Source organism: Aquarana catesbeiana, linkage group LG06, assembly GCF_042186555.1.
Source record: "Aquarana catesbeiana isolate 2022-GZ linkage group LG06, ASM4218655v1, whole genome shotgun sequence".
Lineage (NCBI taxonomy): Eukaryota > Metazoa > Chordata > Amphibia > Anura > Ranidae > Aquarana > Aquarana catesbeiana.
In genome coordinates, this window is record NC_133329.1 from 204,942,933 (window position 1) to 204,968,517 (window position 25,585).

Consider the following 25,585-nt stretch of genomic DNA (forward strand, 5'->3'; position numbering starts at 1 on the left):
ATTGCAGTGCAATAAAAAGACACTGTAGTTGAATGATGAAACTGTCAGCATCTTTCTCGTTTCATTGTCAGTGATGAAATCTTCGCGCCCGTCTACTAAAATTATAGCGATAGACTTATCAACTAAATAGTGACACGAGTAAGTACAAAACGCCTGTTTGAGTGGAACGACCTCAAACAATCCTTACTCAAAGCTGTACTTAAAGCGGAACTTCAGTCATTTTTTCAACTTTCCATCTATTAAATCTTCTGCCTTTGTTGTTTTAAGTTTGGATAGTAAAACTATTTTTTTCTGCCAGTAAATACCTTATTCAACCCACTTCCTGTTTCTTGTCTGGTAAAAAGCCTAGGCTTATGACATCATGTCATGTCATCATGTCTCTCTCTCTCTCACTCTTGTGATAGTTTGCCAGGAAGGAAGGGGGGGGTGAGTCATAAGAGGGCCAATGAGAGCTGCATAGCTGGAGGTGTGTCTGTGTAAATCCAGTAAATGAACAGACAGCAGCTTCAGCTGCCCACAGTTAAAATGGATGCAGCCAGACTCAGTGGAGGGGGATCTCTGCAGCATATTTAGCAAGTACAGAATCACAGTATATATGAAATAATATGCAAAGTAGTTAGAGTGAAGCTTCAGAATGGCAAATATGTTTTTAATACAAATGATGTGAGCAGACTGCAATTCCTCTTTAACCGTTTTGTGGCTGACATTTTTATTTTCGCTCTTTCTATAAACCGCTCCAAAGAGGCCTGTGGAAATAAACCATGGTAAAATGTCATAAATGCGATTGCTCATTGTAAATATTTTACATCACATTGTCCATTACTGTGTTTGATTATGTATTTTTTTAACTTTAAATTTGTGATGCATACAGTATTTATGATATATATTCAAGGTAAAGGCAGACACTGTTTGGAATTCTGCCATGCCTTCATATGACAAATGTCATGACAAATGTAGATGCAGGCAAAAGATTCATGTACCTGTTGTAAACAAGTAAATTAATTTGGGGCATGCACCGCATGTGGAGGTGCATTGTGATTCGGGTATCCATACAGACACTCTATCCTCAGTGCAGTGACGCTTCCACCTGCCATTGCAGCTGTCACATAGTCAGCACAGTGGTGGGGGAGTTTTAAATTGGGTGGGTAAAGCCTGTTGGGGACTCACCATCACTAGTTCCCTCTCTGGTCTTCTCCCCTTGTCATTGACAGCAGGCAGTGGACAGATCCTTAACCAGTAGACAGCCTGCTATTGGCTATAGAATATTCCCACTGCTTGCTGTCAGTCACAAGGAAAGAGCAGACTTAAGGCAGAATTAGTGTTTCAGCTTCCCCATCAGGTTCCACTGTCATTGCTATTGTTTGCTAGAAGATTGTTGGCTGTGATAGAAAAAAGTGGCCTGGCCACCTGATGTGAAAAATGAAAAACAGGGCCCACAACAAAAGGGTTAAACATGGCATTTTAAAAATGCACTAAAGCTAAAAGAAGGTCTTCAGTATACTTCTGCTTTAGAGCATTACATCCCCTATTAAAGTGGTAGTAAACTCTCATATTTAATTTTTACCTACAGGTAAGCTTATAATAAAGCTTACCTGTAGGTAAAATGAATATCTCCTAAACGTGCACAGTTTAGGACATATTCTTGTGAGCAGCAGCTGGTGACATCACCTGCGCATGCGCTCTGAAGGATCAACATACTTGTGGCATTTCTTCAGAGCTGTGTGTCGCGGCCGAGAATCCCACGCATGCGCAGGAGTGACCTCATTGCAGCTTGACTAACCAGATGCTCGGAGTCCCTGAACCCGGAAGGAAGAGGGAGTGAAGAGGGAAGCCTCTGCAGCTCTGACAGTGCACAGCTGAAGGACTTTATGTTAAGGTAAGTCTTTCAAAAAAGTGCTAGTATGCGTGCATACTAACACATTATGATATTGCCTTGCAGGTGGAAAGTTTTTTTCTCTTGGAGTGTACTACCACTTTAAGTTACAGTTGTACTTTAAACACATTTTAACTTTTCCTAGACCACACATGGTAGTAGAAAAAAAAATGATGTAAGTGATATGACAAGTTGATTACAAAAACATCTTATTGATGCATATACTGTTTCATATATATGTTACAGGTAGGAAAATGGGAAAACAAAACCCTGGAAGCAAAATATCCAGTATGGCCCAGAATTTCAGGTGCTCTGGACATTGAGCCTGATGACAACCATCTCAGTGTGGTTACATTAGAAGAGGCACCATTTGTCATTGTTGAAAACATGGATTACCTGACAGGAACATGCGTAAGGAATACTGTGCCATGTCGTAAATACATCCGATTAAAGTAAGTATATGTTAAAACGTAAGAAAAAACCCAAATACAAAACTGGGAATGGTAATTAGCAGCAGCCTTGGTGCCTATAACCCAACTATCAGTGTAGGTGTCTCCAATCAAAAATGTATATGAGAAAACCCAAAAGGATATGATACCTACAGCAGGCTTCCAGAAGTGCAAAATATATATACTGTGTATGTATATATATATATATATATATATATATATATATATATATATATATATATATATATATATATATTTATATATATATATATATATATATATATATATATATATATATATATATATATATATATAACAATTTGCTACAATTTAAAGTAGTGAGTAAACAGCTGGTATAACCGTGTAAATTTGCTGTCCCCTCAAAATAACAAAACGCAGCCATTAATGTCTAAATCGCTGGCAACAAAAGTGAGTACAAAAGTGAGTACACCCCTAAGTGAAAATGTCCAAATTGGGCCCAATTAGCCATTTTCCCTCTCCGATGTCATGTGACTCGTTTGTGTTACAAGGTCTCAGGTGTGAATAGGGAGCAGGGTTGTTACATTTGGTGTTATCGCGCTCACTCTATCATACATGGCACCTCATGGCAAAGAACTCTCTGAAGATCTGAAAAACAAATTGTTGCTCAACATAAAGATGGCCTAGGCTATAAGAAGATTGCCAAGACCCTGAAACTGAGCTGCAGCACGGTGGCCAAGACTATACAGCAGTTTAACAGGACAGGTTACACTCAGAACAGGCCTCGGCATGGTCAACCAACGAAGTTGAGTGCACGTGTTCAGCGTCATATCCAGAGGTTGTCTTTGGGAAATAGAGGTATGAGTGCTGCCACCATTGCTGTAGAGGTTGAAGAGGTAGGGGGTCAGCCTGTCAGTGCTCAGACCATACACTGCACACTGCATCAAATTGGTCTGCATGGCTGTCATCCCAGAAGGAAGCCTCTTCTAAAAATTATGCACAAGAAAGCCCACAAACAGTTTTATGACGACAAGCAGACTAAGGACATGGATTACTGGGACCATGTCCTGTAGTCTGATGAGACCCAGATAAACTTACTTGGTTCAGATGGCTTCAATTGTGTGTGGCCGCAACCAGGTGAGGAGTGCAAAGACAAGTGTGTTTTGCCTACAGTCAAGCAAGGTGGGAGTGTCATGTTCTGGGGCTGCATGAGTGCTGCCGGCACCGGGGAGCTACAGAATGCCAACATGTACTGTGGCATACTGAAGCCGAGCATGATCCCCTCAGAGAGTGGGCTGCAGGACAGTATTCCAACATCATAATGATCCCAAACACACCTCCAAGATGACCACTGCCTTGCTAAAAAAAGCTGAGGGTAAAGGTGATAGACTGGACAAGCATGTCTCCAGACCTAAACCCTATTGAGCATCTGTGGGGAAATTGGAGGAGGGCAAGGTCTCACCAGCTCTTTGATGTTGCCAGGAAAGAGTGAAAAAGGACTCCAGTGGCAACCTGTGAAGCTCTGGTGAACTCCATTCCCAAGAGGGTTAAAGCAGTGCTGGAAAATAATGGTGGCCACACAAAATATTGACACTTTGGGTCCAATTTGGACATTTTCACTTAGGGGTGTACTCACTTTAGTTGCCAGCAGTAGGGATGAGCTTCGAGTTCGAGTCGAACTCATGTTCGACTCGAACATTGGCTGTTCGCAAGTTCACCGAACAGCGAACAATTTGGGGTGTTCGCGGCAAATTCGAATGCCGCGGAACACCCTTTAAAAGTCTATGGGAGAAATCAAAAGTGCTAATTTTAAAGGCTAATATGCAAGTTATTGTCATAAAAAGTGTTTGGGGACCTGGGTCCTGCCCCAGGGGACATGGATCAATGCAAAAAAAAGTTTTAAAAACGGCCGTTTTTTCAGGAGCAGTGATTTTAATAATGCTTAAAGTCAATCAATAAAAGTGTAATATCCCTTTAAATTTCGTACCTGGGGGGTGTCTATAGTGTGCCTGTAAAGGGGCGCATGTTTCCTGTGTTTAGAACAGTCTGACAGCAAAATGACATTTTGAAGGAAAAAACTCATTTAAAACTACTCGCGGCTATTGCATTGCCGACAATACACATAGAAGTTCATTGATAAAAACGGCATGGGAATTCCCCAAAGGGGAACCCCGAACCAAAATTAAAAAAAAAAAATGACGTGGGAGTCCCCCTAAATTCCATACCAGGCCCTTCAGGTCTGGTATGGATATTAAGGGGAACCCCGGCCAAAATTAAAAAAAAAAAATGACGTGGGGTTCCCCCTAAATTCCATACCAGACCCTTCAGGTCTGGTATGGATTTTAAGGGGAACCCCGCGCCAAAAAAAAAAAAAAAAAACGGCGTGGGGTCCCCCCAAAAATCCATACCAGACCCTTATCCGAGCACGCAACCTGGCAGGCCGCAGGAAAAGAGGGGGGGACGAGAGTGCGGCCCCCCCTCCCTCCTGAACCGTACCAGGCCACATGCCCTCAACATTGGGAGGGTGCTTTGGGGTAGCCCCCCAAAACACCTTGTCCCCATGTTGATGAGGACAAGGGCCTCATCCCCACAACCCTGGCCGGTGGTTGTGGGGGTCTGCGGGCGGAGGGCTTATCGGAATCTGGAAGCCCCCTTTAACAAGGTGACCCCCAGATCCCGGCCCCCCCTGTGTGAAATGGTAAGGGGGTACATAAGTACCCCTACCATTTCACGAAAAAAGTGTGAAAAATGTTAAAAATGACAAGAGACAGTTTTTGACAATTCCTTTATTTAAATGCTTCTTCTTTCTTCTATCTTCCTTCATCTTCTGGTTCTTCTGGTTCTTCTGACTCTTCTGGTTCTTCCTCCGGCGTTCTCGTCCAGCATCTCCTCCGCGGCGTCTTCTATCTTCTTCTCCTCGGGCCGCTCCGCACCCATGGCATGGGGGGGAGGCTCCCGCTCTTCTCTTCTTCTTTTCTTCTCTTCTTCTCTTCTTCTTTTCTTCTTTTGTTCTCCGGGCCGCTCCGCAATCCATGCTGGCATGGAGGGAGGCTCCCGCTGTGTGACGGCGCTCCTCGTCTGACAGTTCTTAAATAACGGGGGGGGGCGGGGCCACCCGGTGACCCCACCCCCCTCTGACGCACGGTGACTTGACGGGACTTCCCTGTGACGTCACGGGGAATGCCACAGGGAAGTCCCGTCAAGTCACCGTGCGTCAGAGGGGGGCGGGGTCACCGGGTGGCCCCGCCCCCCTGTTATTTAAGAACTGTCAGACGAGGAGCGCCGTCACACAGCGGGAGCCTCCCTCCATGCCAGCATGGATTGCGGAGCGGCCCGGAGAAGAAAAGAAGAAAAGAAGAAGAGAAGAAGAGAAGAAAAGAAGAAGAGAAGAGCGGGAGCCTCCCCCCCATGCCATGGGTGCGGAGCGGCCCGAGGAGAAGAAGACAGAAGACGCCGCGGAGGAGATGCTGGACGAGAACGCCGGAGGAAGAACCAGAAGAGCCAGAAGAACCAGAAGATGAAGGAAGATGAAGGAAGATAGAAGAAAGAAGAAGCATTTAAATAAAGGAATTGTCAAAAACTGTCTCTTGTCATTTTTAACATTTTTGACACTTTCTTCGTGAAATGGTAGGGGTACTTATGTACCCCCTTACCATTTCACACAGGGGGGGGCCGGGATCTGGGGGTCACCTTGTTAAAGGGGGCTTCCAGATTCCGATAAGCCCCCCGCCCGCAGACCCCACAACCACCGGCCAGGGTTGTGGGGATGAGGCCCTTGTCCTCATCAACATGGGGACAAGGTGTTTTGGGGGGCTACCCCAAAGCACCCTCCCAATGTTGAGGGCATGTGGCCTGGTACGGTTCAGGAGGGAGGGGGGGCCGCACTCTCGTCCCCCCCTCTTTTCCTGCGGCCTGCCAGGTTGCGTGCTCGGATAAGGGTCTGGTATGGATTTTTGGGGGGACCCCACGCCGTTTTTTTTTTTTTTTTTTGGCGCGGGGTTCCCCTTAAAATCCATACCAGACCTGAAGGGTCTGGTATGGAATTTAGGGGGAACCCCACGTCATTTTTTTTTTTTAATTTTGGCCGGGGTTCCCCTTAATATCCATACCAGACCTGAAGGGCCTGGTATGGAATTTAGGAGGACTCCCACGTCATTTTTTTTTTTAAAATTTTGGTTCGGGGTTCCCCTTTGAGGAATTCCCATGCCGTTTTTATCAATGAACTTCTATGTGTATTGTCGGCAATGCAATAGCCGCGAGTAGTTTTAAATGAGTTTTTTCCTTCAAAATGTCATTTTGCTGTCAGACTGTTCTAAACACAGGAAACATGTGCCCCTTTACAGGCATACTATAGACACCCCCCAGGTACGAAATTTAAAGGGATATTACACTTTTATTGTTTGACTTTAAGCATTATTAAAATCACTGCTCCTGAAAAAACGGCCGTTTTTAAAACTTTTTTTTGCATTGATCCATGTCCCCTGGGGCAGGACCCAGGTCCCCAAACACTTTTTATGACAATAACTTTCATATAAGCCTTTAAAATTAGCACTTTTGATTATTCATGTTCGTGTCCCATAGACTTTAACGGTGTTCGCATGTTCGAACGAACTTTTTTCCTGTTCGCATGTTCTGGTGCGAACCGAACAGGGGGGTGTTCGGCTCATCCCTAGCCAGCAGTTTAGACATTAATGGCTGTGTGTTTAGTTATTTTGAGGGTACAGCAAATTTACACTGTTATACAAGCTGTACACTGACTACTTTACATTGTAGCAAAGTGTCATTTCTTCAGTGTTGTCACATGAAAAGTATAATAAAATATTTACAAAAATGTGAGGGGTGTACTCACTTTTGTAAGATACTGTATATATATATATATATATATATATATATATATATATATATATATACATACACACACACACAATACAAAAAACTCCAGCGGGAAGCCAGCATAGCAGAGCAGTTTAGCCATCCACAGTGGGCCTTGCGGGACTCTTTGGGACTCTTGGGGCTCCTTACGGAGGGGGTACAGGGTTTTAGTGGGTTGGGGATGTCTGGGTGGGTGTCAGGGAGAGGGAGTGTGGGGGGATTGGAGGGGGAGGGAAGGATACCTGGGTTGGGACACTGGCTTACCGCTAGAGTTTTTTGTGAGGGGTGTACTCACTTTTGTAAGACACTGTGTATATATATATATATATATATATATATATATACACACACACAATACAAAAAACTCCAGCGGGAAGCCAGCATAGCAGAGCAGTTTAGCCATCCACAGTGGGCCTTGCGGGACTCTTTGGGACTCTTGGGGCTCCTTACGGAGGGGGTACAGGGTTTTAGTGGGTTGGGGATGTCTGGGTGGGTGTCAGGGAGAGAGAGTGTGGGGGGATTGGAGGGGGAGGGAAGGATACCTGGGTTGGGACACTGGCTTACCGCTAGAGTTTTTTATAATATATATATATATATATATATATATATATATATATATATATATATATATATATATATATATATATATATATATATATATATATATATATACACACAGTGTGGAAAATAATTGAAAATAATTATTTGATCCCCTGCAGATTTTGTAAGGTTGCCCACTTACAAAGAATCAAAGGGTCTATAATTGTTATCATAGGTGTATTTTAAATGATAGAGACAGAATATCAACCAAACATCAGGAAAAAACACATAATACAAATGTTTGCCCACTTACAAAAAAATTAAGGGTCTATAATTGTTATCATAGGTGTATTTTAAATGATAGAGACATACTATCAACCAAAAATCCAGAAAAAACACATAATATAAATGTTATGAATTGGAGTTGCAGTATAAGTATTTGATCCCCTACTAACCAACAATAATTCTGGCTCCCACAGATCAGCTACAGTATGTGCTCACGTGGTACACAGATTAGTCCTGTCAATTTAAGAAGGTGGTCCTAACGACAACTCATTATGTGTATAACAGACACCTGTCTACAGAATCTTTCTTCTATTCAAACCTTACCATCATGGGCAAGACCAAAGTGCTGTCAAAGGACATCAGGGACAAGATTGTAGACCTGCACATAGCTGGAATGGGCTACAAGACCATCAGCAAGAAGCTTGATGAGAAGAAGGCAACTGTTGGAGCGATTTATTCGCAAATGAAAGAAATACAAAATAACCATCAATCGCCCTCTGTCTGGAGCTCCATGCAAGGTTTTGCCTCATAGGGTATGGATGATCATGAGAAAAGTGAGGGATCAGCCCAGAACTACACAGGAGGAGCTTGGGAATGATCTCAAGGTAGTTGGGACCACAGTCACCAAAATCCTGCAGCGCCTGCAAGGTCCCCCTCCTCAAAAAGGCACATGTAAAGGCCCGTCTGAAGTTTTCCAATGAACATCTAAACTATTCAGAGAAGGAATGGGAGAAAGTGCTTTGGTCAGACCAAAATTGAGCTCTTTGGCATTAACTCAACTCACCGTATTTGGAGGAGGAAAAATGATGGCTATGACCCTTAAAACACTATCCCTACAGTCAAGCACGGAGTTGGAAACAATATGCTTTGGGGCTGTTCCTCTGCTAAAGGTACAGGCTGAATTTGCCACATTGAGGTGCTAATTACGGAGGGGGTGAAACTTTGAGTTGCCAAGCAACAGCCAAGAAACCTTAAGGATTTAGAGATCTGTAGAGAAGATTAGACCAAAATCCCTCCTGGGATGTGTGCAAACCTGGTAACACATCCACCTGCAAGAAACGTCTTAACTCTGTGCTTGCCAACAAGGGTTTCTCCACCAAGTACTAAGTCATGTTTTGCTTTGGATCAAATACTATTTTTACTCACTGGACTGCAACTCAAAGTATAACATCTGTATCATGTGTTTTTTTCTGGATTTTTGGTTGATATTCTGTTTCTATCATTTAAAATACACCTGTGATAAAAATTATAGACCCTGATGTTAGTGGGCAAACTTACAAAATTTGCAGGAGACCAAATAATTTTCCCCACTGTATATATATATATATATATATATACTGCTTTTGGGTTTTCTCATGTGTGTTAAAACATGCTAGGGGTAAACGAATCTAAAAACATGCCAGACACAAGACTTTTAATTAATTTATCATAGTAGGTACTTGAAGGGAAAGGTGCAGTTGTTATCACGTATCCCATCTGGGAATAGGGAAAATACTGGCTGTATTACTGTACACAGAAGGCATTCAAAAACAATACATGGGGATCTTTTCATGCCTGACAAATCGCTCCTTTCCCTCACTTTCTTTTCTTTTCCTTATTTTCAATCCAGCTTTTCTTACCGCTGAACTACATGTTTGTGTAGCTCATAAAGTGACCATTATTTAACACACCACAGCATGGGATCAATGTGTCCTCCAACCCCTGCCTATTTATAGTAGTATATGTAATCAAGTTTTACTTTGTCTTTTTTGACCAAAATTTGTATGACGATTAAAATAAGTATATTATGTTTTTAATAGAATTACTATGTATAATTCTGTAACATAATGCACCAAGAAATCCACACTTTGTCAAGGATATGCTAGGATTTATTGTAACCCACATTATGTAACTATGTGTGCAAGAATATTTGAAGGATAGTTTTAGGAACATATCTGATTGGTGTGGACAAATATGCAGATTCATAAATCCCCAGAACTTTATTATAAAATATGGTTGGAATGATGACTTAAAATGTCAAGAATTGCATTTCTGCTAAAGGTTCAGGTCCACAAACATGACAAAAATACCCAAAAGTTGTTTTTTCTAAAGTAGCGAATATTCAAGTACAGGCTGCAGGTGAATCAATAACTGTAATTTAAAACACATGCAACTGAAAGATACGCCTAGAGTGAATATTTTACAATATTGCAATTTACTGCTTATAAATATACAGTAGTTATACATATATTTTGTTATATCCTAAACTTAAAAACACATTATTTTTTTTTAATGGACTGTGTCAATTGTGAAGGCTGCCATTGCTAAACTTTTTTTTTGTAATATTAGCTCCCTGGCTGTCGTTCAAATGGCATTTTCTTAAGGGAGCCAGCAAAAGCAGTCCCCATAGCACTGTCATGACAGTTTCCTTTAAGCCACCTTAATATGTTACATAGTTACATAGTTACATAGTAGGTGAGATTGAAAAAAGACACAAGTCCTTCAAGTCCAACCTATTTGTGTGATTATAAGAAGTCCTGGAATTAGGAAGTCCTGAGACAGGAAACTGAGATGGAAGCATATTATTTTCCCATTGTTTTATACTCCAGTATCACTTATAACACCATGTGAATCACTGATTTTGCACTTTAGATATATCAGTCATGTACAGGATGCATATATTGTATATACATAGATCAGGCTCCATGGCCTATAGTCCCCATATTGACAATGTAGAGGGTAATAAAAGAAGGTCAACCTTTATATATATATATATATATATATATATATATATATATATATATATATATATATATATATATATATATATATATATATATATATATATATATATATATATATATATATATATATATATATATATATACTGTTATCTTAAATAAATGCTTTCAAAATATTCATTTGATTATATGTTCTGCTTGTTGCAGCAATTCAACAACTGAAGGGACATATGTAAAAAAATGTTGTAAGGGATTCTGCATAGATATCTTGAAGAAACTATCAAATACTGTGAAATTCACATATGACCTTTACCTCGTAACCAATGGGAAGCACGGGAAAAAAATCAACAATGTTTGGAATGGAATGATTGGTGAAGTAAGTTCTGTTAGGTAAAAGAACTCTTTAGTAAGAACTTGTAAATATAAGTCTACCATTTTATAGTTCTAGTGACATTAACTGACATTTCTGCTCTTTCTGTTTTCTGCATTGTCATTAATGAACCAGGTGGTTTACAAACGAGCGGTTATGGCAGTGGGTTCACTCACAATTAATGAAGAGCGTTCGGAGGTTGTTGATTTTTCAGTTCCATTTGTCGAAACTGGAATTAGTGTTATGGTATCACGTAGCAATGGCACCGTTTCTCCATCTGCTTTTTTAGGTGAGAAATACCAAATTGCATGGTGTTTATATAATAGGCAAGCGCAAACTAAGTATGTGCAGGTCTTTTTGTCCTTAAAACTTAATACAGACTTTTAATATTGTGCATGCTTTCCTGTTATAACTTTTCTGACAACTACTTGAAACTAGCACAGCATATGGATCAGCCCACCCCCTGTCTAACTATATACTTTAACCACTTCAATACAGGGCATTTTCACCCCCTTCCTGGGCAGGTAGCCCAATTTTCAGCTTTCAGCGCTGTTGCACTTTGAGTGACAATTGAGCGGTCATGCAACACTGTACTCATATGACATTTTTATTATTTTTGTTTCAGACACAAAGAGCTTTCACTGGGTTTCTTTTTGATAAATAAATGAAAAAAGACTGAAAAGTTTGACAAAAAACAAGTTTTTCTTTGTTTATAAAATTTTGCAAATAAATAATCTTTCTTTATAAATTTAGGCCAAAATGTGTTCTGCTATATTTCTTTAGTTAAAATAACCCAAATCAGTGTTTATTATTTAGTCTGTAGGAAAGTTATAGAGTCCACAAACTATGGTATATACAGTATATCTGAAAAGTATATCTAATCAATCCTGATGTACTGACAGACATCTCATTTCTTGAGTCCTTAAAAATGCCAGGACAGTACAAATATCCCCCAACATACCCCTTTTTGGAAAGTAGACAGTTCAAGGTATTTAGTAAGGGCCATGATGAGTTTTTTGAAGTTGTAATTTACATACTGTCACCAGTGCAATGCAGCGTCATCATATATTTCTAGTGTGGCATCAATCAGGGACAGAGACTAGTGACAGTATGTAAAATATATATATATATATATATATATATATATATATATATATATATATATATACATACTTACATATACATATATATTTATGCATACTTACATATACATATATATATATATATATATATATATATATATATATATATATATACATACATATATATATAAAAAATATATAAAAAAAAATAAAAAATTGAATAAAAAATAAAAAATATAGAAAAAAAAGAAAATAAATAAATAAATATATATATATATATATATATATATATATATATATATATATATATTTATTTTCTTTTTTTTCTATATTTTTTATTTTTTATTCAATTTTTTATTTTTTTTTTATTTTTTTAACACACTGTGACCAGAGCACTGTAGTGTTACCATAGTAACACTGTACTACTATGGGAAAGTGATCAGGATTTTTTTTTCTTTTACACACTATGATTACTTATACCAGTGAATTTATTTGGTATAAGCAACCATTTATACTGAATTAACTGGTTCATTTAGTGTGTATTGTTGTGAGTAGCTGTGATTGGCCCTGTCTGTACCATGTGATCACTGTGACTAATCACAGCTAGCAATGCAATTCTGTGCAATGTATGCCATGAAAGGAAGCTAGCCATTGTTAACAATTGTCATGTGATCTGCTTTGATTGGTTACAGTGATCACATGGTACCGGCAGTGAGCCGGTACAATGATCAGTCATCGGCTGTGCCCGATTAACACAGCCGGTGACAGATGGTGCCGCAGCACGCCCCATGGCTGTGCGTGAGGCTTGTTTCCGGGAGGATATCATGTGACGTCCACTCGGAACGACGAATGTCCCACCCAGCTGCCAATTGACAATAAGTTGGCCAGGAAGTGGGTAAATGTTCAGATACCCACATTTACATAAAAATAAAGAAAGCAAACATCTGAGCTAGCAGGTTTTTGGCAGCCATTATGGAAGATTGGGTTCTTGTCAAGTGTATGTTCTGAAGGTGGAGCTCATCATAATTCAAAATTATATTGTCTAAATATGCAACTTTAAATTATTTACCAACTGTAAAACTTTTTTATGTTGCAGATGTATTTTGAAAAACTCTTAACGTAGTGTAATTTATACGGATGATCAGTTTAATAATGATGTTTTATCATCATGTTTTAAGTTTTATGTTACTATTTGCCTGACAACTGCATTATACGCAAATGGTAATCATTAGCAAAAATGTATGAAATTTTACTATATTTTCTAAGTAAATCAAAGTATAAAAAAATTGTTATGAATTGTATCAATCAGTATTGTATTCACTATCTAATCATGTGGAGTGGGGTTTATGTGCAATCTGTTTCCTTGCAAGATTCAGATGTTTTGTTACATCCTGCTCTGTGATTTTGCACTGCAGTCTTAAAAAAAGCCCACACCACCACTTTACAATAAACATTGTCTATTTAAGACTTTACCCCACCCATTCACCAATAAATTATCAAAATGTTCCAAATAATCCATTTTTGTCATTTAGCATAAAGCTGGCCATACACCTATAGATTATCTGCAGATTTTCTATGGTTAGATGGAAAAAGTGGGAGATTCCTCCATCCACACAGTTTAGCGAACATGGAGAAATCTGTTGCACTTTTTCCATCTAACCATAGAAAATCTGCAGATAATCTATAGGTGTATGGCCAGCTTTAGTCTATATTCAAAATGTTGGGATTCATACTACTTTGCTGGCCTTCAGCTAGACAATTGCTGAATCAGTAATGATTAGATTTAGGAATGAGAATGATGCAGGAAATCATGGAAATTGCCATGCTGTCACTTTCTCTTTACTTTTGTGGTTCACTGGACCGAGCCTCTTTTTGGATTTGTTGTTTAGTTAAAATAATTTTTCCCTCCCCATCTTTCAGCCACAAAGAGAGACCTTGGCTCCTCCCCTCCCTTAGGAAACACTGCACCAGCCAATACATTTTCACTTCCCCCCGCTGGACTTCAGTTGTTTGTGTTTCCTCTGGTGGGGAGACATGGTTTTTGGAACCTGGCCTGGCAGTCAGGGAGACTGTGGCTACTTGAAGCCCTGTAAGGGAGGCAGGGGCTCTCCCAGGGATGCGGTGAGGTACATACCCGCCGCACAGTTCGCCACTCCATCTTCACAGGGTTGCAGCAGGGAGGCAGCTCCTCTCTCCCTGTACACGGGTGCAGGCCGCATTTGGAACCAGGCCGCATGGCGAGTGATGTCATTTCCGGCGGAGGGTGGATGCTTCCCTTTGACCCGCAACTTCCGCTTCCAGGTCAGGGGGCTGATAGTGGGCCGGGCGCCGTCTGGAGAGGAGTCTGGAACATGGCACAGGCAGCGTGAGACTCCACAAGCAGCAACCACCAACGTGGTCATGTCTGAAGCGGATGCTCAGGCAGCACACAGCGATGCTAACTCCAGCCAACCTAAGGTAAGAGCACCCTGGGGAAGGGTCCTCTCTATCTAGGATTTCCCCTCTCCACAAGTGCTTCCTGGTAGTGGGGGGGGGCCCTCTGGGTGGTCAGAGGGGGGGAGGTTCAGAGCCTTACTTTTTAAAAGGGTCTAGTGCACTCCCCAGGGTTGTATCCTTTATGCAAAGGTGATGTTATTCATTTTTTCTTGCATGTATTTCAGAAGAACCCCAAACTGGACACTGCCTTCTTCCAGGTCTCCAGACATATAGATCTGGCCTTTGAGGATATGGGAGCTCTGGCAGATAATATGGATAAGAGAATAGATTCCCTCCTAAAGAAGACCTGGGAATCAACTATAGGGAATTTGAAACCGGAAATGTCTGTCACAGTAGTGGCCCGTAACCTGGAGCATTGGCTTTCCCAAATTCAGGCTCATATTGAACCGGGAACTGCCAAGAAAACTATATTTTCATCTTTTCCTACTATTTTGTGAGGAGTGGCATATATAGCAGATGCATCCACAGAGTCTGTCCCCATGTCGGCGAGAACCACGACTCTAGCCAACTCGGCCAGAAGAGCCCTCTGGCTAAAAACGTGGCTGGGCGATAGTGCCTCTAAGATTAAACTGTGCGGGATCCCACTGACGGGAGATCTACTTTTTGGCCCAGGTCTAGAAGCTGTGCTAGACTGCACAGTGCACAAGAAGAACCCAGTTAAACATAAACCCCCAGTTCAAACAAAGAAAGGGTTTCATCCACAGAAACGAAGGGGGACCCCAAGCCGGAGGGGCAAAAGAAAACATGGGGCCAAAGGGGCAAGGGCAGGCGAGGTGCGATTTTTTTGTCCTCCTGAACACCCCCAAAAAGCCAATGACCCTCCAAACACGGTGGGAGGAAGACTGGGGGCCTTCCTCCCACCGTGGAAGGCAGTTTTCTCCAGTCAGTTTATCCTGGGGATGGTAAGGAGGGGGTATCGCCTGGAATTTACAAGACCACCCCACGAAGACTCCTCATCACACACCTTCCCAGGTGTGCGGCAAAGGCCGAGGCCCTACTGGGGGCATTAAAGGATTTAGAGGAAGAAAACATGTGTTGAACCTGGAAAAGTCCAGCTTGATTCCATCTCTCGCATTACCTACCTAGGGTACCTGCTAGACTCCACTCAGTTGAGAGTTTTTTTCCTGGAAGAAAAGATACAGAAATTGGACAAGGCAGTAGCCCCTCTACAAAACAACCAACAGGTCTCTATAAGGTCAGCAATGTCAACTCTGGGTCTGCTAACTTTAACCATCCCAGCAGTTCAGTGGGCAGGGCTACATTTTCATCCCCTGCAAGCCTAAAATTGGGACCACAGCCAGGAGTCGTTAGACACCTTACTATGCGTTCCACCTCGGTAAAAAAAGATCCCTCCGGTGGTGGAGGAAAATGGTCACCTGTTGCAGGGTCATCTGTGGCTCATCCCGGTCTCCAGGGGGGGTAACCACGGATGCAAGCAGCAAAGGCTGGGGCGCACACTTGGGAACCCTACTGGCACAGGGCACCTGGAGGGACGAGGAGCTCAAGAGGTCGTCCAATTGGATGGAACTGAAAGCCGTCGGGTTGGCACTCAAGGCCTTCAGGAGGGAACTTCAAGGCCACCACATTCAAGTGCGCTCAGACAACTCCTCCTCGTTGCTTAAATAAACAAGCAAGGTGGCACGAGGAGCAGAATCCTGTTGGCCCTAGCAACAGCAGTCCTGAGCTGGGCCGAGGCCGGCAGTGTTTCTAAAAGTGGAAAAGAATGAGGTGGTGGACTTTCTCAGCAGAAAGCAGCTGAGAGGGGGCAATTGGGTCCTCAACCAGAAAGTGTTCAGCCTTATATCCAAAAGATGGGGACCCCCGGAGATGGACCCCTTCGCATCAAAGGACAATGCAAAAGCCCCCTGTTTTTTCTCACTAAACAGGTGGGAAAACACATTAGGGGTAGATGCGCTAATGAATAGCTGGCATTTCAAAAAATGTTATGCCTTCCCACCCCCGGTATTGCTGTTCTGAGAAAATTTTTCAGACAGAGAACACCTCTCTGATTTTGGTTGCACCACATTGGCCCAAAAGGGCTTGGTTCTCGATCCTCAAACAGTTAGCAGTAGAACCTCCTTGGTTTCCACCACTTCTGGAGGATCTCCTTTCACAAGACCCGGTCCTCTGTCCCCAAGTACACCGATGAAACTTAGCGGCCTGGCTACTGAGGAAGGAATATTAAAAACCAAGGGATTTTTCAGAAAGGCTGATATGCATTCTCCTCAATAGCAGAAAGATTTAGATGTGCCAAATCTACAAAAAGCCCTGGGTTCGCTTTAACGAGTGGTGAGTAGGAAACTCCTTCAAGGTGCTGAGCCCCATAGCAGTTTTGGAGTTTTTACAGTATGGGGCAGATAAAGAGTTAGTCATTAGTACCTTTAAGAGCCAGATATCAGCACTTAGCGCATATTTGAAAAACCTCTGGCCACCAACCCTTGGTTGGTCAGATGTTTCAGAGCTCTAGCAAGACACAGACCAGTTCAAGGCCCAACCTTCCCCAAGTGGAACCTATCTTTGGTCTTACAGGCCCTAGCAGAGCCACCATTTGAGCCTTTAGAAAATTGTTCACTAAAGGCTCTTACTTTCAAAACAGTATTTTTGGTTGCAGTGACAACTGCCAGGAGGGTCAGTGAAATAGAGACTTTATCAGTCAGACCCCCTTCTTGTGTTGTTTTTTCAGATCGGATAGTTTTTAAAATTGATCCGGCATTCTTACCTAAAGTGGCCTTGAAGTATCACAGAAGCCAGGAGATAGTCTTACCCACTTTCTGTCCTAATCCCTCAGGAGAAAGGGAGTTTAAATTTCATACCTTAGATGTAAGGAGATGTATCCTGCAGTACATAGAGCTGACAAAAACAGTAAGGAAGTCAGACTCTTTGTTTATTTTGTTACCAGGGCAAGAAAGGGGTATAAATCATCTCGACGCACCATTGGCAGATGGCTCAAGGTAAATATATATAATATATATATTTTTTTTTTTTTTCAGATACCCTAGAAAATAAAATGACGGTCATTGCAATACTTTATGTCACACTGTATTTGCACAGCGGCCTTACAAGCACAATTTTTCTGGAAAAAAATATAGTTTTTTTAATTTAAAAAATAAGACAACAGTAAAGTTAGCCCAATTTTGTTTCTATATTGTGAAAGATAATGTTACGCCGAGTAAATTAATACCCAACATGTCATGCTTCACAATTGCACCTGCTCGTGGAATAGTGACAAATTTTGACCCTTAAAATCTCCATTGGCGACATTTAAAAATACCTACAGGTTACCAGCTTTGAGTTACAGAGGAGCTCTAGTGCTAGAATGATTGCTCTCGCTCTAACGATTGCGGCAATACCTCACGTGTGGTTTGAACACTGTTTTCATATGCGGGCACAACTTACATTTCCTTTTCGCTTCTGCACTGTTTTTTTCCTTTTTTTTTTTTTTTTTTACACTGTCCTTTTAAAAAAAAAAATTGGGTCACTTATATTCATATTACATGTAAACATCCCTTGTAATAGTAAAAAAACCATGACAGTACCGCTTTAATGTGAGATCTGCGGTGAAAAATAAAAAATAAATAATAAATGTCTTTTGTAAAAAAATAAAATAAAATTCCCCTTTAAGACCATTGGGCAGAAGTGACATTTTACATCGCTTCTGTCATCCAATGTTATGGAGCTGAGTGGGGGCCATCTTTCCCTCACTTGGCATCCAGTCTCAAAGGGGAGAGGACACGATCGGCTGCGGTAAGTGGCGGAGACGACCGGAGTGCGGTGGGAGGGGGGAGGGGCCCCCCTCCTGTGGCCGATAAAAGTGATCTTGCGGCGAATCCGCCCCAAAGAGACCACTTTTATAAGAAAGCCAGCCGCCCACCGTTTAAAAAGATACCGGGTTATGGCAGGTATCTGCTGCCATAACAATGGTATTCCATGTCAAAGTAATGACATATAACAACGGGGGGCTGGTCGTTGTTTTAAAGCGCAATTTTCATTCAGTGAATGAGGCAAAGCTGTGCTGACTTTAATCACCCAATCGTGCGAACAAAACATTTTTTGTTCCTTGCGTGTGATTGGTCATACTTTGCAACATAAGATTTTTACCATGTTCACTAACCTAAGTGAAAGTTTACTTTGAAAAGTAAACATGATATGATTCTAGAATTCTGATAGTAAATCAAGACTACTGTGTACCCTTTCTTTTTGGGAAACATTCTCAAAGCACACATTTTAAAGTTCACATTTATGAATAAATAATAAAAGCACATATTTTTGCAGGAAAAAAAATGTGCATTTATTATTTTTTTCACAGAAGCCTGCAGAGTTTTGTGTTACTATTTGCCTGACAAGCGCATTGAACACACATGTTTGCGTGTGTTTTTTTGGTGTGTTAAATAAGAGCTGCCTATGTTACCTACAATCAATGGTTATTTAAAACACACCCAAAATGACCCTGTCACCACACAAATACCTGTATAAACAAGATAAACAAATATGGGCCCCTATGAAAGAACAAGTTGTATACCCATGTTTTTCAGGTAGATGCGTTGTAATGGCTTTTCCCTCTTGAAGAGCTCTGGACACTGCTACACTATCCTACACTTAGTTATAGTATGTCCCCCCAAATGGTGTTGTTCGTCTCAGCAACTACAACATCACTATAAAAGAAAATAGCGATATAGGAGCTGGCAAGATAAAAAAAATGCTCCATCACATCCAAAAGTGTTTAATCAGTGGATCGTAGTTGCAATGTTAGGCTCCTGCAGACATTGCCTGCAGCTCTGTGCCCATACCTCTGTATGGGCTATCACTGCAGAGCTGTAGAAAGTGTAAATTAACTAAGAGGGTTCTGATCAGCATGCTGGTAGTCTATTGAGAACTACAACCCATCTGCCACCATGGTAGATGGGAATTGTGGTGTATTTATAACCATAGCACAGCAACACTATTTTAAATGTAACAGTGACTTTGGTGAAGAGAAACCCTGAGGTAAAGTATAAGCCATGCAAAAAGTTTACTGTTTTCAGTTTGTCTGGGCAGGCTGATAAATTTGCACTCAGACAAAGAGACAGTAAAGTGCCAACAGTATTCATCAAAATAAAGCAGTGTGCATAACCTGCCTATGCAATGCTCAGGTATGGCTTCCCCCTGTACATTTATTTTTTTTAGATCCAATATTCAGTGTTTATGTCTTAATTTGCAAACTGCAATCATTATTTGGGGCAACAGAACAATCCTTTCCTTGGATGCAGCCATGGCTTTTAATAGTATAGAAAGGAATTTCCTTTTGCAGGTATTACAAAAATTTGTTTTGGGAACCATTTTATAAATCAGGTTAAACCCTTATATGCATCCCCTACAGTCCTTATACAGGTTAATGGGAGGCTTTCTAAACTGTTCTCCCTTATTAAGGTACCCAACCGGGTGTCCATTGTCAACCCTGATGTTTGCCTTAGACTTAGAGCTGTTGGCTGCAGCTATTCAACAGGCCTCACAAATAGTGGGCTTTCAGAGATCTTTGGGGAAAGATAAGATTCCCCATGTGTATGTGGATAATACTCTCCTCTTTTTGGGTGATACCGCACACTCCCTTGTAGATCCCATTAGAGAGTCCCTCCCAGTAGCAGCTCCCTAAATAAAGCTGGTAACATCTTTTAAATATTTGGGAGTGGGGGTGTCCCTTAAAGTGGCAGTATATCTTATTCTGAAAATTCTTCCATTATTGCGTAAAATGCACAAAGTTAGTGCTGCTTGGTGTAAATTACTATTGTCAGTGATGGGGAGGGTCAGCTTGAAAAAGATGTGGATGCCCCAGCTTTTTTATATGTTGCCTAATTTCCCAGTTTGGATACGACAACACATAATTTGAATGATAGATAAGTTATTTCAAGAACTTATGGGAATATGGGAATGCCAGAATCCGTTTAAGTGCTTTACAGCTTCCTAAGGATGGTGTTCGGCTGGTAGTTCCTAGTGCTAAATTTTTTAACATCTCAAATGCAACAGATGGCAGGGTGGGCAAAATGTACCTTCATGATCTAATTGAGAGTTTTTCTCTCCTCTTTGTCTAAGGATCCTCTTGTTTCCTTGTTGGAGGCAAGTCAATTTTGGTGTGTACTATATTTGGTCAAACAGTCAACAGTATATACCTGTCTGGAAGAATAATCATCTTTCAGAAGTAAATAAACTTACTGGTTTTGAGCTTTGGAAACAACCTGGTCTTGTATACCTTCATCAATTGTATAATGAAGGTAATATACTATCTTTTTACCTTATTGTAGAGCAGTACCACTTGTCGAATAGAATATTCTTCCAGTATTTATTATTTTGTCATATTTTTATTTTTGTCATTGTTATATTCTGTCTGAGACACGGTTAGATCTTACACATTTTAATTTTTAGAACATTCTCTCTATGGTGGTGGCACCATCTGATTCTAAAAAGGGGTTAATTGGCAATCTATATGAAGTATTTTTTAAGGCCAGTTAGTTCTAAAACCTTAATTAAATGTAGACAGATATGGAATCAAGGTGGTAACCTAGGTGAACTAGGTAGACTAGGTGAACTAGGTGAGTATCATTGGACAGATTAATTAGAGCTCCTTCTAGATGTTTAATTTTCCCACTCCCAAAAGCCAAAGCTGCTTTTTATATTCCATAAAATCTATTATAACCCTCAAAAATTGTTTTCTTGGGGTCGCCAACCTTCAACTAGTATTCATACCCCTTGAAATTTTCCACAATTTGTCATGTTACAACCAAAAATGTAAAAGTATTTTATTGAGATTTTATGTGTGGACCAACACAAAGTCACATGTAAAGTCAATTGTGAAGTGGAAGGAAAATGATACATGGTTTTCCAAATTTTTTACAAATAAATATCTGAAAAGTGTGGCGTGCACTTGTATAGTTAGAGGTGTAAGAGTAAAGGGGGCTGAATACAAATGCACGCCACACTTTTCAGATATTTATTTGTAAAAAATTTGGAAAACTATTTATTTTCCTTCCACTTCACAACTATGTGCCACTTTGTGCTGGTCTAGCACATAAAATCCCAATAAAACACGTTTACGTTTTTGGTTGTAACATGACAAAATGTTGAAAATTTCAATGGGGTATGAATACTTTGAATGAATGCACTGTATATTTAAAATTTTTTTGGAACTTTGTTCAAATCAATTGACCTTGACCCTAAATTTGTCCCACAGGACTACCCTGTTTTTCCCAGAAAATTTTATGTACCTGTTTTTTTTTTTTTTTTCCCAATAAGATTTTTATTAAAGAAAAGAGCAATTACATAGTAGAACAATTACAGGTACAACGTTGTACATAATATAGATAACAGTTGCAAACAGATACACAAATGAATAAGATCTTAACCTTATATCAGAAGAGTATTAGACAATGTGGAATATTTAAAGGAGTATTCATTTAGCAAAAACGATTGCATATAACATAAGAAACAAGGCAGTAGAATAAGACAAAATGAAACAAAAACAGAGAAAAATCAGTAAAGATTCTTGGTGAGAGTGGCTAAAGTCAGAATGGTCCAGCAGCACTGCTGCAAGACTCAACATAACATTAGGTGGAACATATACTGATTGGTGGGGGAGTATTCAGTAATTGTTTTAACCGTTTGTAAATGTGAGAGAGTGATAACCAGCAGAACATTGGGGTTTCACCCCATGTCTAATTGTAAATAATTATCAGAGTACCGGAACACCAGCCAGGGCGACCACATTTTATGAAATTTTTCAGTTCGTTCCCTAGCAATGGCTACGGTTTCTTACATGTTGTAGATTTCTTCTATCATGCAAAACCATTCAGGGATCGTAGAGGCAAGTTTTGATTTCCAGTGACTGGGGATCAGAATTTTTGCTGCATTTAGTAAGTGTCTGGTTAGAGAACCCTTGTAGTGTTTCATGGAACAATTTGTGATATGCAGAATGCAGCAAGCAGGGGTAACAGATATTTTTGTTTCTGTGGTGCGTGTAATTAGATTGTGCACTTTGCTCCAGAAAGGCACTAGTTGAGGGTAGTCCCACCAGATGTGCATTATGGTACCCCAGGCTTGGTTACATCTCTAACCCAAATCCGAGGACAGTGGGTACCACTTTTTGATTTTGTCTGGCATGGCATACCAGTGGGTTAGAAGTTTGTAAGATATTTCCTGTAATTTCGTATTGATTGTGCATTTGCGAGCAAAGACTGAGGCTTGTTTTCATTGTTCATCAGTACAACTTGTTTGGAGTGTTTTTTTTCCACTGTGCTTGGGTGCGGTGGGGTTCGTCACTAGGGATGAGCCGAACACCCCCCGATTCAGTTTGCACCAGAACATGCAAACAGACAAAAAATTTGTGCGAGCATGCGAACACAGTTAAAGTCTATGGGACTTGAACATTAAAAATCAAAAGTGCTAATTTTAAAGGCTTATATGTAAGTTATTGCCATAAAAAAAGTTATTGGGACCTGGGTACTGCCCCAGGGGACATGTATCAATGCAATTAAAAAAAAAAAAATATCTGTTTTTTTCAGGAGCAGTGATTTTAATAATGCATAAAGTGAAACAATAAAAAAATGAAATATTCCTTTAAATATCGTGCCTGGGGGGTCTCCTTAGTATGCTTGTAAAGTAGTGCATTTTTCCCATGTTCATAACAACCTCGCAGCAAAATGACATTTTTAAAGGAAAAAATGTCATTTAAAATTGCTTGTGCCTGTAATGTATTGCTGGATCCTGACAATATACATAAGAAATCATTGAAAAAAAATGGCACCAAAATAAAAAAAAATGGTGTGGGGTCCCCCCAAAATCCATACCAGGCCCTTATCCGAGCATGCAACCTGGCAGGCCGCAGGAAAAGGGGGGGCGCGAGATAGTGCCCACTCCTGAACGGTAACAGGCCACATGCCCTCAACATGGGGAGGGTGCTTTGGGGTCCCCCCAAAGCACCTTGTCCCTATGTCAATGGGGACAAGGGCCTCATCCCCACAACCCTTGCCCGGTGGTTGTGGGGGTCTCAGGCGGGAGGCTTATCGGAATCTGGAAGCCCCCTTTAACAATACATTGGGGGGAGAACCTCTGGGGGAATCTAGGATGGAAAAGGACCTGAGGGTCCTATAGATGATAGGCTCAGCAATGGCATGCAATGCCAAGCTGCTGCTAACAAAGCAAACAGAATATTGACATGCATTAAAAAGGGGATTAATTCCAGAGATAAAACTATAATTCTCCCACTCTACTCTGGTCTGGCTGTATGCTGTATGCTGTCCAGTTCTGGGCACCAGTCCTCAGGAAGGATGTACTGGAAAAGGAGCGAGTACAAAAAAGGGCAACAAAGCCAAAAAAATGGTCTGGAGGATATTAGTTATAAGGAAAAGTCGTGAGCACTGAACTTATTCTCTCTGGAGAAGAGACGGTTGAGAGGGGATATGATTTCAATTTAGAAATACCGTACTGGTGAACCCACAATAGGGATAAAACTTTTTTGCAGAAGGGAGTTTAACAAGACTCGTGGCCACTCATTAAGATGAGAAGAAAAGAGGTTTAACCTTAAACTACGTAGAGGGTTCTTTACTGTAAGAGTGGCAAGAATATGGAATACCCTTACACAGGTGGTGGTCTCAGTGGGGAGCATTGATAGTTTCAAGAAACTATAAGATAAGCACCTGAACGACCATAACATATATACATACATATATATGTTATATATATACATATATATGATATACAAGGTAATACTGACATATAATCACTTGATGGACTTGTGTCTTTTTTCAACCTCACCTACTATGTAACTATGTAACAAGGGGGTCCCCAGATCCCGCCCCCCATGTGAATGGCTATGCGGTACATTGACATCAGAGGGGGGCGGGGTCACCCGTTTACATCACAAGGTGGCCCCGCCCTTGACTATATAAGAGCTGTCATAATCCATAAGCCATTAACTTCATTCCGAAAAAGTTCTTAAGACAAAGCAGCGCTTTCAAATAATAAATTGTACACCGTTAGATGGCAGTATGGGGAAGAGCACCCAGTGGAACAAATCCGGTCAACTGCTTGGGCAATAGTTCATAGGAAATCGTCAGGTGTATGGAGAATCCACCTTCACTGCACCACGTGATTCCGCTCCCCTAGGAGGTGCACTTACCAGAATTATGTCAAAACATTCTTTGGATATGTTATGCTCAGACAGTAATAACAAGGGATTATCTTCCGTGATATCTCAAGTAGTTCACCAGGACAATGGATTGTACACTCCAATTCGCATTAATCTCACTCATATAACTACAAGCAGTTCCATGGGCTCAAACATAAAGGAAAAAACAATCCTCATAGCGTAAATCTGTTAAAATGTTATTGTATAACAGCTCCCCCTTAACCTTAACCTACACTTACAAACAATAGTTAAAAGAAAGCATTCAACAAATATAGCACCGTGAGCCATCACTCGATATTCTCTCACCGCTCGTGAAGATCCGTTCGTCTGTGGTGATTCCCAGGAGGAGATCAAATCAGTAGACTAGTGCAGCAAGCTGTGTAGTCATGTTTAGATGCGTTTCATCATTCCGTCTTTATTAATAGGTGTGGCTACACGGCACGGACTTTCAGCTTTATAGACTGTAGTCTGTTAAGTCTTAACCCCTTCCAATACTCAAAGGCAGATCTTTAGAGGCATTCACAGGTAGAGGACGAAATTAATACAAACACATCAGAGGGTGTAGGGTAGGGCAAAGAGTCCAAGAGAAAAAGAAGAAGGGAGGCAGATTAACAGGCATCTATAACTTCACCAATATTACACTAATAGATAAAGAAATTAATATCCTAAATACTGGCTTGAAATGTTCCACAAAAAAAACTATTAACAAATGTAATGTTTACATTGACATGCATAAATATGTACGCAAGTTAAACATGAAAAAGTA

At 40.7% G+C, this 25,585-nt stretch overlaps 1 protein-coding gene across 1 annotated transcript in view; it reads left to right on the plus strand.

Annotated features, from left to right (window-relative positions):
* GRIN2A (glutamate ionotropic receptor NMDA type subunit 2A) overlaps positions 1–25,585 on the plus strand; it is a 1,538,644-nt gene that overhangs the window by 530,325 nt on the left and 982,734 nt on the right. The window contains exons 3-5 of the mRNA XM_073591222.1: positions 2,120–2,325; positions 10,926–11,094; positions 11,224–11,377. Coding sequence (XP_073447323.1) covers positions 2,120–2,325; positions 10,926–11,094; positions 11,224–11,377 — 529 coding nt within the window. The remainder of the gene's footprint in view (positions 1–2,119; positions 2,326–10,925; positions 11,095–11,223; positions 11,378–25,585) is intronic.